The sequence below is a fragment of the Odontomachus brunneus genome, unplaced genomic scaffold, assembly GCF_010583005.1.
Source record: "Odontomachus brunneus isolate Ranch 3 - 2012 unplaced genomic scaffold, Obru_v1 Obru_scaffold_062, whole genome shotgun sequence".
NCBI lineage: Eukaryota > Metazoa > Arthropoda > Insecta > Hymenoptera > Formicidae > Odontomachus > Odontomachus brunneus.
In genome coordinates, this window is record NW_022639512.1 from 710,987 (window position 1) to 727,623 (window position 16,637).

General features: G+C 36.8%; 1 protein-coding gene across 1 annotated transcript in view; it reads left to right on the forward strand.

The window, feature by feature from the left end:
• LOC116846208 overlaps window positions 1–16,637 on the forward strand; it is a 58,873-nt gene that overhangs the window by 30,870 nt on the left and 11,366 nt on the right. The window contains exons 5-7 of the mRNA XM_032819750.1: window positions 12,164–12,379; window positions 14,365–14,515; window positions 14,828–15,018. Coding sequence (XP_032675641.1) covers window positions 12,164–12,379; window positions 14,365–14,515; window positions 14,828–15,018 — 558 coding nt within the window. The remainder of the gene's footprint in view (window positions 1–12,163; window positions 12,380–14,364; window positions 14,516–14,827; window positions 15,019–16,637) is intronic.

Here is a 16,637-nt window from a genome sequence, read left to right on the forward strand (position 1 = left end):
TATATATATATATATATATATATATATATATATATATATATATAGCGCACAAAACAACATATTTAATAGCACACTTCGGTTCTTCTCTAAAATATAAATAGCACAAGAAAAGAAAGAGAATGAAAGAACAAATTATTGCAGAATGTCGAACTATTTCTCTATACAAAATTCCTATAATTCTGTAGAATGTCGAACTATTCCTCTATATAAAATTCCTATAATTCTTACAGCAAAATTCTCTTCGCGTACAAAATCTCTTCGGCACGTGTGATCTTTGGTGAATTTTCTCATCGAAGATTCGAATCAGGGCAATCGATTGGCGAAGGCTTGAAATATCTGACAACGAGTTATGCGGTAATCCAGTCTCGAACTTCTCTCGTGGAGCTGGAATTTTCCGAGAGAGAGAGAGAGAAAGAGAGAGAGAAGTGGATCCTCCGTAATAGGTCTCTTAACTTTCGGCATCTAATTTAAAGCCACGAATGCGTGGGTCCTATTTTACCGAGGAAAAGTTCAGCCTGAATGTATGGAAAAATGCAGCCCCGCTCATTTATCCTCATTTTCACGATAATAAGACTATCCGGTGTGTAAGAATAGTCCTATATTTTGCCGCCTTTTTTTTCTCTTTACTATTTCCTGCGCGGTGACAAATATCTCCGGCTTCCCAGCCGGAAGTGAGTATTCTGATTTCGCAGACGTCGCCACCTGAGCAGAAAACAAAGTTTTTTTTCTACGCCCCGCTCGGCAACGAGTGTTCATCGTTATTTTAAGAATGCCGTCGCCGCTCGCCGCTTCTCAATCTGCAAAATCTACCCGATATCATTCGCGATACTTAGCACGTTCGCGTACCGATGTCTGGTCTTGGTGGCGAGCACTCGGCCGTAACACAACCCCCCGGCGTGCGGCAACGCGCGTCGTATTATATAATCAAATTATGATTTCACGGTGGGTCTTTCTGGAAGGCTATTTTCGCAGACATTGCGGCTCTTTAGCGTTTTTACTGCGCGCAACGCTATTAAATTGGAGAACTGAACACCTCTCTCTCTCTCTTTCTCTCTCTCTTGCTCTCCTTCTTCGTCTTTCTTGGCAAACTCGGATATAAATATGAATATACGAATAGATGGAGAATTTTTATTTCTTGTGTAGAAAATAACGCAAAAGCAGAAGCCGCGTAAAGCAGCGTATTACATTCTTTCTCACAAAGCTTCGGGGACCTTGAGGGACAAAATATTTCTTGCATACGGAAAGAAGTTCGTTAGTGTAACTAAAATTTTGTTACTTGACCAGATGAAAAACTCGGTTGCAAAAGCAGAAAAGTTCTCCCGTAGAAAGTTTCTACTTATCCAATTACCCTTAATTACCTCAACCGAGTTTTAATACAACTGAATGTTCAGACGAATGTTTTGTTCATAGTGATAGAGATATTGTTTCTCGTCGGCGAGTTTGTCGTTTGCTCCTCGTATTCAGTTGCACGAATTGAAATTCTCTCTTTCATGTTGGAAAATAGATTTTCTTCTTATAGAAGTCAATGTCTTTTGGTCGATTTTTTCCTATTTGATCTTGATGCAAGTCGATTGTTTCAAGGAATCGATTCTCTATTCGTTGAATACCATAAATGCCCATTCATCAACTTCATGTTTAGTACAGAGGTCACGCTCTGCGTCCGACATCCGATCCAATCGTTGCTTTAGGTTTGTGCGATACAGAAGATTATAGAACTTTTTATAAAAATGACGGTTAATGACGGTTAATTTTTATGTATAATAGCAAGTAACTGAGATTTCCACCGAGGAAATATTACTTCTTCAGTTTAAGGATACCATTCCATGACTAGTTATACGTGCACAACACAATCGTTCGCTAATCTTCTTTTAATTAAAAATTAAAAAATTTACGTAATTATTTGCAAAATGGTAGAGGAATTTTGTGATTAGTTTAAGCTTTTACCTTTATACGAACATTGTTGCAACAGATACCAAATGTCTGTGTTTTCTTTTACAGCATTTTAAGGCTGTTACATCGTTGTGTCGTATTTTCAATGGCGTATCAAAAAGGCCACGCATAGATTATTTATCAAACAAAATTATGTTTTTTTTATTTGTTCTTTTAATAATAAATGTCTAAACAATAAATGTTAATGTGGAACGTAGTTAAAATAAATAAATAAATATATATATATATATATATATATATATATATATATATATATATATATACAGGGTGTTGAAAAAAAAGGGTCACATATTTTGATAGCAGGTAGTATTGATCAAAACAAGAAGAAAAGGTCTAATTAACATGGGTAATATATTATTTATTTATTAGATATTTTGAGATATAACTTATATAAAGGAGGCTTCACGTTGTCGTTGTGCGATTTTTCGTGTCGAACCAATTTCTATAATTCGAATTATACAGTGAATTGATTTCAGATTTACATGATTTCGATTCAAAGTTGATTCGAGAATCGTATTTTATTAAAGAGTCGCCTATATCGCCTGCCTTACGTGGCCGCAGATGTTTTAATTATCTCAACGTGATATCTTTCGATTATAACTTCCAATCGCGATGGTTGCAAGTACCGTTAGCATACGGCGGTAAAGCAAGAGCCTCCGCAGGGCAGATTAAGCCATTATCGAGTCCACCTGCAGGGTACACCACAGGCAATCGCACAGCCGGGCAACCCGTTGGAGTAGTTACGACGTTAGTTAGTAACGACTGCAAACTTCCATTTTCACTGTGCATAATAACCTCACTAGTTCTAAGAGCGGTTTGGTGTGCTGCTACCTCCTCTCCTTCGTTGTAGGAATTTTCTAATTAATTCCTAATTAATTATCACTATAACGCGATATGCAAACTACCATTTTATGATGCTGCTCTCTTTCTATTACGAGGCGGATATCGGTGTAAGTTCAGGTTTATTAGTGCGGCTCAATTTTCTTGATTAGTAAAAAAAATTATCGGTAGGTCACATCTTAGGGCAATTTGCATTGCGAATGATAGTGTAGCTGTACACAATGTATGTAATCTGCGACATGCTGTATAATTCCTAAGGAGATAATTACTTATTTATTTATCATGTCCTGAAATTACCTCTTATAAATTGTTATATTGCGTTATCGTGGCATTTTAGTTCCAGCGGTGTTGATGACGCGCGACGTAACTCGTCTCGACCTGCGTCTGCTGGACGAGAAGAGCGACGATGCATAAATTAGTCGCGCAGAAATTGCGGAGCGTGAAGCCCCTGCGCCTTCCTTGCGCAACCAGATCACTTTTCTCAGGCTCCATTAACCGCGCGGTTTTCCTCGTCACATCGCGCCGTGCGTCTTCTCTAACACGAGGATTATCCGCGAAGTTATGGCTCCCGGGTGTTCATAAATTTACCTGAGCTGTCGAAAAGAGGAAAAAAAAAGAAAAAAGCGAGGAAAACGCAATCGATGCGATGAACTTGGCCTCCGTGGTATCGCTTGCGATAAATCTGCGGGACATTAGATTTCGCAACGTACTCTATTCTACTTCCGTAAACTCGGTCGCATTTCGAATTGACATTTTAGCTCTAATTTCAATCTGAATTTTTTATGTTAATCAATTAACGCCCAAATGTGCTAAAATGTTACGTTGATTTGAGCCATTAATTTTACTACGGAAATGAGGTCTGTTGTTTATAAAGAGTACCTTTCCTATCAATTTCGATATCGCTCTATCGAATAGCGTTGAGAAAATTTAAAAAAAATCGCAATTTATGCAAAATTTGTGCAGAATAAAATAAAAAACGCATGTTTTTAAGGCTAATTTTTCTTCTTCCGCTATTTTCTCCATAAAAACTGTGTTAGTATAGCTCGGGAAAGTATAGCTCGTAAAACGTGTTCCCGACACTTTAACTTAAAAAATATGCCATGGATATTTTTTTCAACAAGCATGGCGGTACCAAAATGGCGGTCGATTTGAAGCATTTAATTCGAATTTTCGTTTATATTTGGTTATTAAAACTGTTTTATTATGTAATTACTATGTAAATTACTAAGTAATTTTATAGTAATATTGAGCTTGAAACGATTTCGATAACTAAATATAAGCGAAAATTCGAAATGAAAGCTCCAAATCGACCGCCACTTTGATATCGCCATGTTTGTTGAAAAAATATCCATAGCATATTTTTTAAGTTAGTGTCGAGAACACGTTTTAGACATTTTCCCGAGTAATACTAACACGTTTCTATGGAAAAAATATGTGTTTTTTACTTATTTTGCAAAAAATTTGCATAAATTGCGATTTTTTTAAATTTTTTCAACGTTATTCAACAGAGCGACATCGAAATTGATAGAAATGGTACTCTTTATAAACAACAAACCTCATTTCCATAGTAAAATAAATGGCTTAAATCAACGTAAAATTTCAGCACATTTGGACATTAATGGGTTAAACCTATAATTCTATAACGCAGGAGTTAAATTAGCAAAATAGGATTTAATTCTAATGATATAACCCATATAGCACAAAAGTTTAAAACAGATTTCAGGAAGATCTCAGAAAAATTCAATGTTTCTGAAACCTTTCTGAAAGCTTTTTGAATCTTCTGTGCAGTATAGGAATTTACTTCTATCTTGATGACTTCGAAGTTTCCCTTTTCACTTTCTTTGGCGTCAAAATAGATTGTATTATAGATTTCAGAATGTCGAAATAGGTGTTGATTGGAATAGCGAGGTTGAAAATAGGGTCAAAATTTCGAATCCTTTCATACTCGTTCGCACTCGATGATAAATCGGATCTATAGCGCAGAACCGAGAGCAATGATGTATCGCAAGTCCGAGTCGAAATTTTGACCCTATATTGAACCTTGAATTCTACACCGTAGGAGCTAAGATAGCAAAGTAGATTTAATTCTAATTAATTTTAATTAATGAAGTAGATTTAATTCTATTTAATTATAATTTACTTCTACTTTGACCCTGATGATGTCTGAAATTTCCGTTTTCGTTTTCTTTAGCGTCAAGGTAGGTTATATAATAGTAGGATCTTAGGAAGCAAAGTAGGTTCAGTTGCGAACCTCTATTGAAGCTTTAGCTCCTACATAGAATATATGTATTTTATAAAAATATTTATAGAAATATTTAAAAAATTTAATAAATAATGAAACAGAAACGTCAAATAGCATACAAAATATTATTAGTATACAAATATAATATTAATAGTATACAAAAATAGTATACAAATAGTATACAAAATAGTATACAAATATAATATTAATAGTATACAAAATACATTTCATTTGTTGCATACTTCAGACATCATCAGGGTCAAAGTAGGAATAAATTATATCATTAGAATTAAACCTACTTTGCTATCTTAGCTCCTACTGCGGTGTAGAATTTAAGGTTCAACATAGGATCAAAATTTCGATTCGGAAATGAGTGCCAGTATCGTCAAAATATTTCACCTAGATTGCAGATTATCTAAGTAGGCTTAAACTATTTTAAGAGCGTCAAAATTTTGACAAGGTAGAGTTAAATATTCAAAAGAGAAGTTAATATATATCAATATCCTCAAAGTAGGTTTTATCTAGGTTATAAACCGTCTAAGTAGGCGCAAACTATCCTTAAGAACATCAAAGTAGCATCAAAATCTCGGGGCAGATTGTAGAATTGTGCCGACGAGAGAGACAAATTTTGCAACGGCAGTGACGATCGTTCTTCGTCGCGGATTTGAATCGAGGCGCGCGCGAGCACGAACCGGTTGAATGCACCGGCATCGACGCACATCCGCAACGCGTTTCTACCACGACAGCCGACACAGACGAATGTCATTATTCCGAACATTCGAGGAAATTGGCTCGTCCCACCTACATTTCCCGTTTGTTGCTATCCACCAAGTGTCCGAGAATTATCGCCGTGACTAGCGCTCGCGCATGTGCCGTGCGGTCGCCGTTCGCTTGGAACACGAACTCTCAATTGAAGGCTCCATCGATCTTGAGGTGCTCGATGCCGAGAGTTCACAAAAGTTCAAACTTATTGGACGATCTGTCGATAAGAGGATACGTTAACGGAGCACCGTATATATGACGCCTACACGCGCGCGTAAATTTATGTATAGGAAATGGACTCGCTATCGCGCTCGCAGATCCGTCAATATGCCAAACGAAAAAAGACTTATCTAATTCAGAAGCATGTGTGGCGGCGAGATTGAAGGGAATAAAAAGTAACAAGCTTAGAGGCAGTCTCAGATTATGATAAATGCGAGAGACCCCGAATATTTTGCATCGAGGATATCAAATTTATTTTAATAGTATTATAACGATAATGATTAAACGGCTTTTTATCCCATTAAAGAATTCACGCATATTTTTAATTAAAGGACCAATTTAATTAAAGGATCTGTTTTCTGGAAGGAAATATCAGAATTGTGTTATTATGATATATGATATAACGCTAAGAATTAAGCGCTAAAAACATAAGAATAAAAACATCAGGTATTAATTTCATTTAACAAAATAGAATAGTGACCACATATAAATGGGCCGGCCAAGTTAAGAGAATGCTGAAGCTGAAAACTTTACCGACAGAACACTGATATTTTTCTGCAAACTTTTGGTCTACGTCGTATTGGTTACACAACATTACAAATGCTTTTACGCAACGAAAATACGTGCAAAAATAAATAGGAGCATTGCTGGATATGACGAAAACGAATAAAAAATTTGTAAAATGTAAAATCTCAAACTATCAGTTAGCGTAATATTTGCCTAATCTAAAAGTTCCGCAGCTTGTACATACCGAAAGTGTGGATGCTTCAAACAGAAAAATTTTGCAGAACATTGCTGTACCTTCGCATCTGCATTTGGAAGCTCAAAAATATCGAAAAAGTTTGTAGATTTTTACATATATAGTTAGGTTTTTCGTTGAATATGGTAAAACAAAGCAACACACATTCATGTAAGTTCTACATAGAGAGAACGATTTATCGAATCAAATAAATGTTTCTTTGGAATAGTCCAAACAAATTATTTGGTCGACACAACAAAAATATTTCTTTGGAACTGAGCCGCAAATAAATATTTTTGTTGCTTCAAACAAAATTTTGTTCAATCAATCAAAAAATTCGTTTGGACTATTCCAAAGAAGCGTTTATTTGATTCAACCAAATCGTTCTCTCTGTGTATATATATAATAAATACGAAAAGGATAGCGTGATTATGTTAATGACGATCGTCTCTGCATTATTGATATTGTTCGAGTTCGTCATCGACTCCAGCATCCTCTTAAACCACCTCTGTTGGCGATCAATGAAACGAATATTCGATCTCTCACCTCAATTTCCGTAAAGGATTCAAAGAAATTTCAAAACAGCTGTTTGCAGATTTTGATTTTATTGCGCTTCTATTTTATAATTGCCTTTTCTATATTATCTCTGGAAACAATGTGTTCTAAAATATCGATTTTCAACAAAATAATAGTAGTTAAAATATTTCCGGGTCTTTATTCTGCATGTTTCCAAAAAAATGTGATTCCACGCGGAAAGTTGCAGAAGAGATGCGGTACGGAGTGAATTCAATGAAGTAAAAGTACAAAGACTCTGAAAACGGTGGATTTCTAGCAGAGATATAGGAGTGGATATAAGGAAAGCACGCGGAGAGGAGAAGCGAAGCGTTACGAACCGCGCGGAATCGGTCGAGGTAATCGACCAGAGTAATAAACCGGCGGTGGGACGTAATCGTCGCGACGTAGCCAGAAATTGATGTGTCGCTTGCACTTGAAATTTTTACAACGCGGAAATAAATCAGCTGTTTGCGAGACCCGAAATATCTATGTGCTTCACCAGCAGAAATAGCATCGATATATTTTATAATATCTCAGCCGCTCTCGCGCGCGCGTTACGGTTTACTTCCGGCCGGCCAGCAAGGGATATTAAACGCTCGATACGAAGCGAGAAAAGAGAGAGAGAAAGAGGGAGACCAGTTTCGAGTCAGCGGCGCCCAAGTTCCCGATCTCTATTGCGTTCGAGAAAATTGCACAGTTAGCTCGAATGAACGCCATAATTTTAACACGATGCGATATGATGATGTAGCGTTGTGTCTGATATTCGGCCGCGAAAGATACTTCCGCTCGATCCCCGAGTCGAAATTTTGATCCTACTTTCAGCCTTAGTAAGTATTCCTTTCAATATCTATTTTGATACGCTGAAATTTATATATCAACTTTTTTTGACACTATTTAACTTACTACTTTTAATTCGGCATTAAGCTAACTTTTATGAAAATCCCAATAGCAGAATAGTTATTCTGCTCAGAGGCGAGTTCCGTTTCGTCACATCATACGAAAACGCGATAAAGCGGCACGTACAACCCCGAAAAGTCAAAATCCCGAAATGTCAGCAGCGGGACAACATCCCGAAGAGTCACAATTCGAAAACTGAATAACGGGACGACGTGCTTTCAATATTTCAGGAAGACTGTATTCAATTTTTGAGACTGTGACTTTTCAGGACGTTGTTCCACTTTAAGAATTCCGTGACACTTCTTTTTTTTCGGGAATATGCATGTTTCACCGATCAGACGAATCGTTCGCGCGTTTTTGTCTGTTCGATTTATAGAGATGTCGTGTAAAAGATACAATTAAGGGATCTAACCTCCTGTCGTCGCTTGTTTTGTTCTTCTATTTCTTCTTCTTAGTATATACGTACATGAAACCACGCCTAACACGATCGATCGATCGTATACGTGCGACGAGCGAGGCGGACGACGTAGAATTCTCGTGCCGACGTCACGTGCGCGCATCCCAAGTCCGCGGTGACATCATAGATCGGAGACACGAATAGAATGAGAACGGGACCGCTAATTTTAACCGTGGATTAATTAAGAACTCTCAATTTTGCGAGGAACTTTATTTCAAGTTTCCCCAGACGGAGGCAGCGATCGCGACTAGCCAGAACGCTCGTGTATGGAGCGCGCCTTCACGTTGCAGCATTTCGCGTGCCAAACAGTTAATCTTTTTCGAAACACCGAGGACAACCGTTTGTATATAGGCCGACACATTGTAGATCATGTGTAAAGTTTAATTCACTACTAAAAGACACGAGAGATAGAAAGCGATACATAAAGTTAGATATAGAAGTTAGGTATAGTTAGAAGTTGGAGATGTAGAAATATGCACAGAGAATACCACTGGGTATATCACCAGACTAAATATGATCGCTGTAATGAAATATCAATGTTATTTTCCGTGCGTGCATACAGAAGGGTTGTAGAAATCGTAGCGATCTGCTAACGCTTCTTTACTGCTCGTCCATGCATGTTTCAGCGTAACTCTTAACCCAGATACAACGTGCTCTTTGCTTCTCGTTTTTTCTCTTTACGTCTTTCTGACTTAAACCTTAAGTCTTTAGCCAGTAAGAAATAGAGAATAAGAAACACATCGTAGATCAGACTTCTTCATAATTCTTCTTTAAAATTCTTTCGATTGAGACAATTATATGCGAGAATTGATATGAAGATTGTGCACTGTGAGAGATTAGATGACTTCCGATATTTAAAATGGAGGATTTAACATTCCTATCTATACACTGCTAGAAGAAATATTTAAAAAAATTAAAAAATATTTACTCGGTGGATGCTAATAACATATTTAGAGATATATAATATTTTTCAAAAAAGAAGATATATATTTTCTTAAAATCTTAATGAAAATAATTGCGTTTATTCCATTTAAATAAGAGAATTTAAATTCAAACAAATATGTTATTAGTATCCACCGAATAAATATATTTTATTTTTTCGGTTTTTCGAAAAGTCACAATTCGAAAACTGAATAACGGGACGACGTGCTTTCAATATTTCAGGAAGATTGTATTCAATTTTTGAGACTGTGACTTTTTAGGACGTTGTTCCACTTTAAGAATTCCGCGACACTTCTTTTTTTCAGGAATATGCATGTTCACCGATCAGACAAATCGTTCGCGTGTTTTCGTCTGTTCGATTTATAGAGATGTCGTGTAAAAGATATAATTAAGGGATTTAACTTCCTGTCGTCGCTTGTTTTGTTTTTCTACTACTGTGTTCAAAAAGTAAGACCAGTTTTCAATTTAAATCGCGCGGGTAAACCGCACATCATAAATATTTTTTTTCTAAGTTGGCAGCATTGTGACAGACATCTGTGACAAATTTCATGTCAAAACATTCATTACTTTTTGCTTTACGCTTGGTTTTGTACGACGCTAAAAGTGCATTCGGCGATTTTTACAATGTCTAATTATATTGAGCAAAGAAGTTGCATTAAATTTTATTTGCGGAATGAAATTTCGGGTGCAGAAACGTTCACAATGTTGCAGAAAGCCTTTGGGGACCATGCTTTGTCGGAAAGGAATGTTTACAAGTGGTATAAACAGTTCAAAGAAGGTCGTGAAAGTGTTGAAGACGAAGAGCGTTCCGGACGACCATCAACCTCTACCGATGAACAACACGTCAAGAAAATCGAAGAACTTGTGCTTGCTAATCGTCGAATGACTGTTAGAGACCTTGCTGATGCTGTTGGTATTTCGAAAGGATCTGCCAATACCATTTTGAAAGATATTTTGGGCCTGAAACGTGTAAACGATAATGCACGATAATGCACCTTCTCACACTGCACTCGTTCTTCGTGACTTTTTCGCCAAAAATTCGATCCATATCGTTCCACAACCACCGTATTCGCCTGATTTAGCACCGTGTGACTTCTGGCTATTCCCGAAACTCAAAAGACCACTGCGGGGAAATCGTTTTGAGACGATAGAAGAGATACAACGTGAATCGCTACGCGCTCTGAGAGCCATTCCGGAAGGCGATTTTAATTCTTGTTTCGAGGACTGGAAAATACGTTGGCATAAGTGTATTGTGTCGGGAGGGGATTACTTTGAAGGCGACGAAATAGATTTGGAAGAATAAATAAATATTTTTTGAAATAAATAAAAACTGGTCTTACTTCTTGGACGCAGTAGTATTTCTTCTTCTTAGTATATACGTACGTGAAACCACGCCTAACACAATCGATCGATCGTATACGTGCGACGAGCGAGGCGGACGAAAAACCGAAAAAATAAAATATATTTATTTGGTGGATACTAATAATATATTTGCTTGAATTTAAATTCTTTTATTTAAATAGAACAAACGCAATTATTTTCATTAAGATTTTAAGAAAATATATATCTTCTTTTTTGAAAAATATTGTATATTAATATCTCTAAATATGTTATTAGCATCCACCAAGTAAATATTTTTTAATTCTTTTAAATATTTCTTCTAGCAGTGTATAGATAGGAATGTTAAATCCTCCATTTTAGATATCGGAAGTCATCTAATTGATACTGAAAATCTTGCATTTGTTGTTTGTGGTTTGCAGATAGCAATTTCCTTCCACAATATCGATAGATAATATTTGTAACAATATAGAGGATTATCTGGAGAAATACATCTTTAATTTCAAAATGGAAGATGTTCCCGGGGTTTCCGGGCAATTCTAATAGCACCATTGCATTTATCTGGTCAAAATTAAAGAATGATAATGTTTTCACGTTTGTCTCAATAGGCAAAAAACTCTTTTTTCGACATTGTTCTTTGTTTCTTAACTGTATACGGAGAGAATATTATAGTAAAAGTTACAATATAATTTGAGTACTTCTAGAATAGATCGGTATTTAGGTTAAAAATTACGATGAGGCAGTAAAAGTGACCACAAACCTAGTAAAAATTACCATAAATATAATAAAAATTATTAATATTTATAGCTATGTGCTTTGACTATGTTTTACTATAATTTTCATAATTTAATGCTAGTCTATTCCTAAATTTCTAAAATTATATTGTAACTTTTCAATATTCTCTCCGTACAGAGAATGTGGATGTAACGATCATAACAGTTTTTTTTTCGTGTAGAAAAGTATTAGAAATGTACAAAGCTAGACGCGTTCGATCTTATGCGTCACACGCGTCATATCGATATGTTATCGACTATCGCGTTGTACTTGATAAGAAAGTGGCCAAAACACGTGGCCGTCACGTGTGCCATCAAGTGAGAAGCTCTTGCGTTCTATCGAGAAATACCTATCGAGTCTCTGTGTCTCCAGTTTCCACCTCGTGTTCCCTATCGTGTTTCCCCATCTTGTGCTGCAACACAAATTATATTTCCCCTCATTGAATCAGGGAGGTTCCTGCGAGTCCTTGTCGTCGAAGGGTGGTGCTCTCACTGGAAGCGATTCCGGGGTGCTCGAGTTAAGCGACAGCGGCGGAGGTGGCTCTACCAGCGAATGGGACGCCGTACCTGGCATCGTGAGGCAATGCATCAGGCACTTGGAAGCCACCGGTCTTCGGACATTGGGCGTGTTCCGCGTGTCACCCTCGAAAAAGAGGGTGAGGCAGGTACGATGCACTTTTCTTCTATCTTTTTTTTTCTTTTTAACGGCAAGAGCGTCTCGATTCGCATGCAAGGTGCGCGCACCGTTGGCAAACGCAATTACGCGAATAGAAATTTACATGAACGCGATGGCGCGGATTTTTGAGCAGAAAAACGAAGGAGAGAAAAAACGCAGCGAGTTGATTAGAGCTTATTGTTTCGCGCGCGCATTCTTCTGCCCGATTGTTCCGCGCTTTTTCACATATTTTCACGGTAAATGACACTTTTGTGTTATTTTCCGAAAAATACGAGGAAACACGCGAAACATAGAGCGTGTGAGTTTATAGCGAAGTTTTTTCTACATAGGAAAATTTCAATGAACATTGCTGTACCTTTGTAATTGAATTTAGAAAGAAGCTTTCAATATACCAGATAGCACAAATTACTCAAAGATTACTTTTAGACGCCCAAAAGACGTTTAAATGAAGTAGGAAGTCTCTAAGATAATTTTCAGTATGCTGAAGTGCTGTCCGGGCTACGAAATATCAGAAAGATTTCTATGTATGAATGGATTCACTAAATTATATGGCAAAAACAAAACAGCATTTATACAAAATCTATCTGTACAAGAAACATGAAAAGGCCGATCGTGTGCTTACTTGACGTGATGTTTTAACGATCATCTTTACGTTATCGACATTTTCCAAGTTCATCATCCACTTTGGTATTCCTTTAACACATTAACACCCAAATGTGCTGAAATTTTACATTGATTTGAGCCATTTATTTTACCACGAAAATGAAGTCGTTGTTTATAAAGAGTACCATTATTTATTTATAAGAATACCATTGTTTATAAAGAGTACCATTGTTTATAAAGAGTACCATTCCTACCAATTTCGATGTCGCTCTATCGAATAGCATTGAGAAATTTAAAAAAATCGCAATTTATGTAAAATTTTTGCAGAAATAAAAAACGTATGTTTTTAGAGCTAATTTTTTTTCTTCCGCTATTTTCTTCATAAAAACGTGTAGTATCGCTCGGGAAAGTGTCTAAAACATTCCAGACATTTTAACTTAAAAAATATGCCATTGGTATTTTTTTCAACAAACATGGTGGTGCTAAAATGGCGGTTAATTTGAAGCGTTTAATTCGAGTTTTCGTTTATATTTAGTTATCGAAATTATTTTAGGCTCAATATTACTACAAAATTACATAGTAATTACATAATAAAACAATTTCGATAACCAAATATAAATGAAAATTTGAATTAAACGCTTCAAATCGACTGCTATTTTGGTACCATCATGTTTGTTGAAAAAAATATTCATGACATATTTTTTAAGTTAAAGTATCGGGAACACGTTTTAGACACTTTCCCGAGCAATACTAACACGTTTTTATGGAGAAAATAGCGGAAGAAAAAATTAGCCCTAAAAACATCCGTTTTTTATTTTATTTTGCAAAAATTTTGCATAAATTGCGATTTGTTTTTAATTTTTTCAACGCTATTCGACAGAGCGACATCGAAATTGGTAGGAATGGTACTCTTTATAAACAACAGATCTCATTTCCGTAGTAAAATAAATGGCTCAAATCAATGTAAAATTTCAGCACATTTGGGCGGTAATGGGTTAATACGATTAACAAATCATTTCCGGGTTAATGTAGGTTTAAATCGGAAATCGACAACTCTTCTTCGTTCACATCCATCCACACGTTACCGACCTCTCTGAATATCGTTTCCGCAATATCGTCCATTACCGCGTATTACGTATGCCGATAGAAGTGGAGTGTTCACCACTTGCGACGCGCCCATTACAGCTCGTACAGAGATACGAATCGACGTCGATCGCGTAGACGACTCTCGCTCTTCCATTTCGAACGATTCGAGCGCACGCTCCTTCCAGGAGCCGGCGAAATTCGAATTTTGCTGATCTCCGCCATGAAACGCGCTGTATGCGTCCGCTCTCAACTGACCTTAAAGCTGACTTTGATAATTAATTACAGTTAAGGGAAGACTTTGATTGCGGTCGGGAAACTAAAATAGGTCCCGACCAGTGTCCTCATGACGTAGCCACCCTCCTGAAGGAATACTTCCGTGATCTACCGGATCCTCTGCTTTGCAGGGATCTGTATCAAGCCTTCGTGCACACTCAAAGTAAGCAAGGATCAGGTTCTAATCCGACATAAGCCGCTTAACAGGTTATCCTGCTTCCCCAGCTTCACTCGTAATCGTAAGAGAGCTTGAATTTGGTTTACACTGCGGTCCTGAATTTGCCTCTCCGCAAAAAAATGAGAGAAAAAATTAGTTCTCGCGTCAAGGTGTCCGTTGTTTTCGCCGTTTTTTTTTTTCTTTCATTTTCTCTTTGACTTACTTTCCCTCCCTCTTACGATTCCCCCGAGGCTACGAATTTCCGATCCCCTTGGCTTCCGTGCATAATAATAAGCGGGTGGTTTGACTGTTTTACAGAGATCAGGAACAGACGGCTGCAGCAGGAAGCTCTTCAGCATCTCATCCAACTTTTGCCCACGCCCAATCGTGAGACTCTCTGGGCGCTATTGAACTTCTTGAGCTTGGTCGCGACGAACAGCGAGGACCAAAAGGACCAGACCGGGGAGTGGGTTCCGGGAAATAAAATGGACTCGACAAATCTAGCGACCGTCAGTACTCGTCACATTTCTCGACTTTGATTTCTTTCCGATATCCGTTTCTTCGTTCTGCGTCTTGCACCTTGTCGGCTCCTCCCTTAGCTGAGACACGCAAGTGGAATTTCCTATCGACCGAAATGTGACAACAGAATTCGTAGACCGAGACCTCTTTCACCTCGGCATCTCTTCACTCGATTAACTCTTATTGAATCAGTCATATGACTAATTTATCGAACAGGAAACTCGTGTCGGCGCCTCGTTCTTTTTCTTATTTGGCTTTTTTTACATCTCTGTAGATCTCCTTTTATATAGTCGCGTCTAGAATTGAGTTCATGTATTCCTAATTACGCATATATACAGAGAAATATTTGTTAAGGAATATTTGCTCGACTAGTTGCCCACTCGATGGAACGAAAATTAATTTCGGCCAACATTCCATGGGCGATTTAAATTTCGCGATTTTTCGACCACGCGTAATTCTTGCCGAGACGCGAGATTAATTAACTCAGCCGATATTCAGCGCGGCGCGGCGCGTCAACTACCAATAGCCGTCGCGACAAAACACGTTGTTTAATCCTTTATAGGACAAAATTTTTTTAAAGGTGATGGCTCTAGTGTCTATTACAGGTTTACATAACATACTTAGATACATGATAAATGTGTGAAATATGAGAAACCTTATGATACTTATTATTACGATCATTGCTTGGCAAAAAGTCGACCATAATCCATTCAGGAAAAGTCATTCAGGTTTTGTGGTCAACATTTCAACCACTTGTCGAAATTTACTTTTTTATTAAAAAATTTATAAATAAAAATTTAAACTTTGCATTAATACAAAAAGTTGTTTATTTGCACCAATCTGGTGTATTTACAATCACACTTAAAAAATTACAAAAACGTCAATTTATGTTACATATTACAAGTAGATATTATATTTGCATTTCTTAAGGTTTCTGGCCTCTCGCATTGTTTATCTCTTTTTAATAACGTCAGAAGCGAGAAAATGCATGCTAAACATTTTTGCGAAATACAAATATATATTCATAAAGTAACACTTGCAAGTAACATTTGCGGTTAAACAAATTTATAAAATATTCCGTGCACTCCCCTTTTGCTCTAACAATCAATAATTTATTGTAAATTAATTTGAATAGAAATAGACAAAAAAATAGGTTAAGAAGATGAATTGTATGTCACGTTACTTTACGACAAATTATTGATTGTTAGAGCAAAAGGAGAGTGCACGGAATATCTTATAAATTTGTTTAATCGATTGCAAGTATTACTTTATGGATATATATTTTTATTTTAACGTATTTCGCAAGAATTTTTAGCATACATTTTCTCGCTTCTGATGTAATTAAAAAGAGATAAACAATGCGAGGGGCCAGGAGTCTTAAGCAGCACTTTTATGACAAATATTTGTATGGTTATGTGTAGACATATTTTTCACTACATATCATCTATATAATAAAATTACTGACAAAGTTTTGTGTTTCTAGTTGTTTTTGTTTTGTAAAACGATAGACTTTTTGGATCTTACGTGAAGTGGTTAAAATATTGACCACAAACTTATAAAGGGTTAAACAAGGAATCGATACTCTGCGTGGAAGCGCAGACGAGAAATA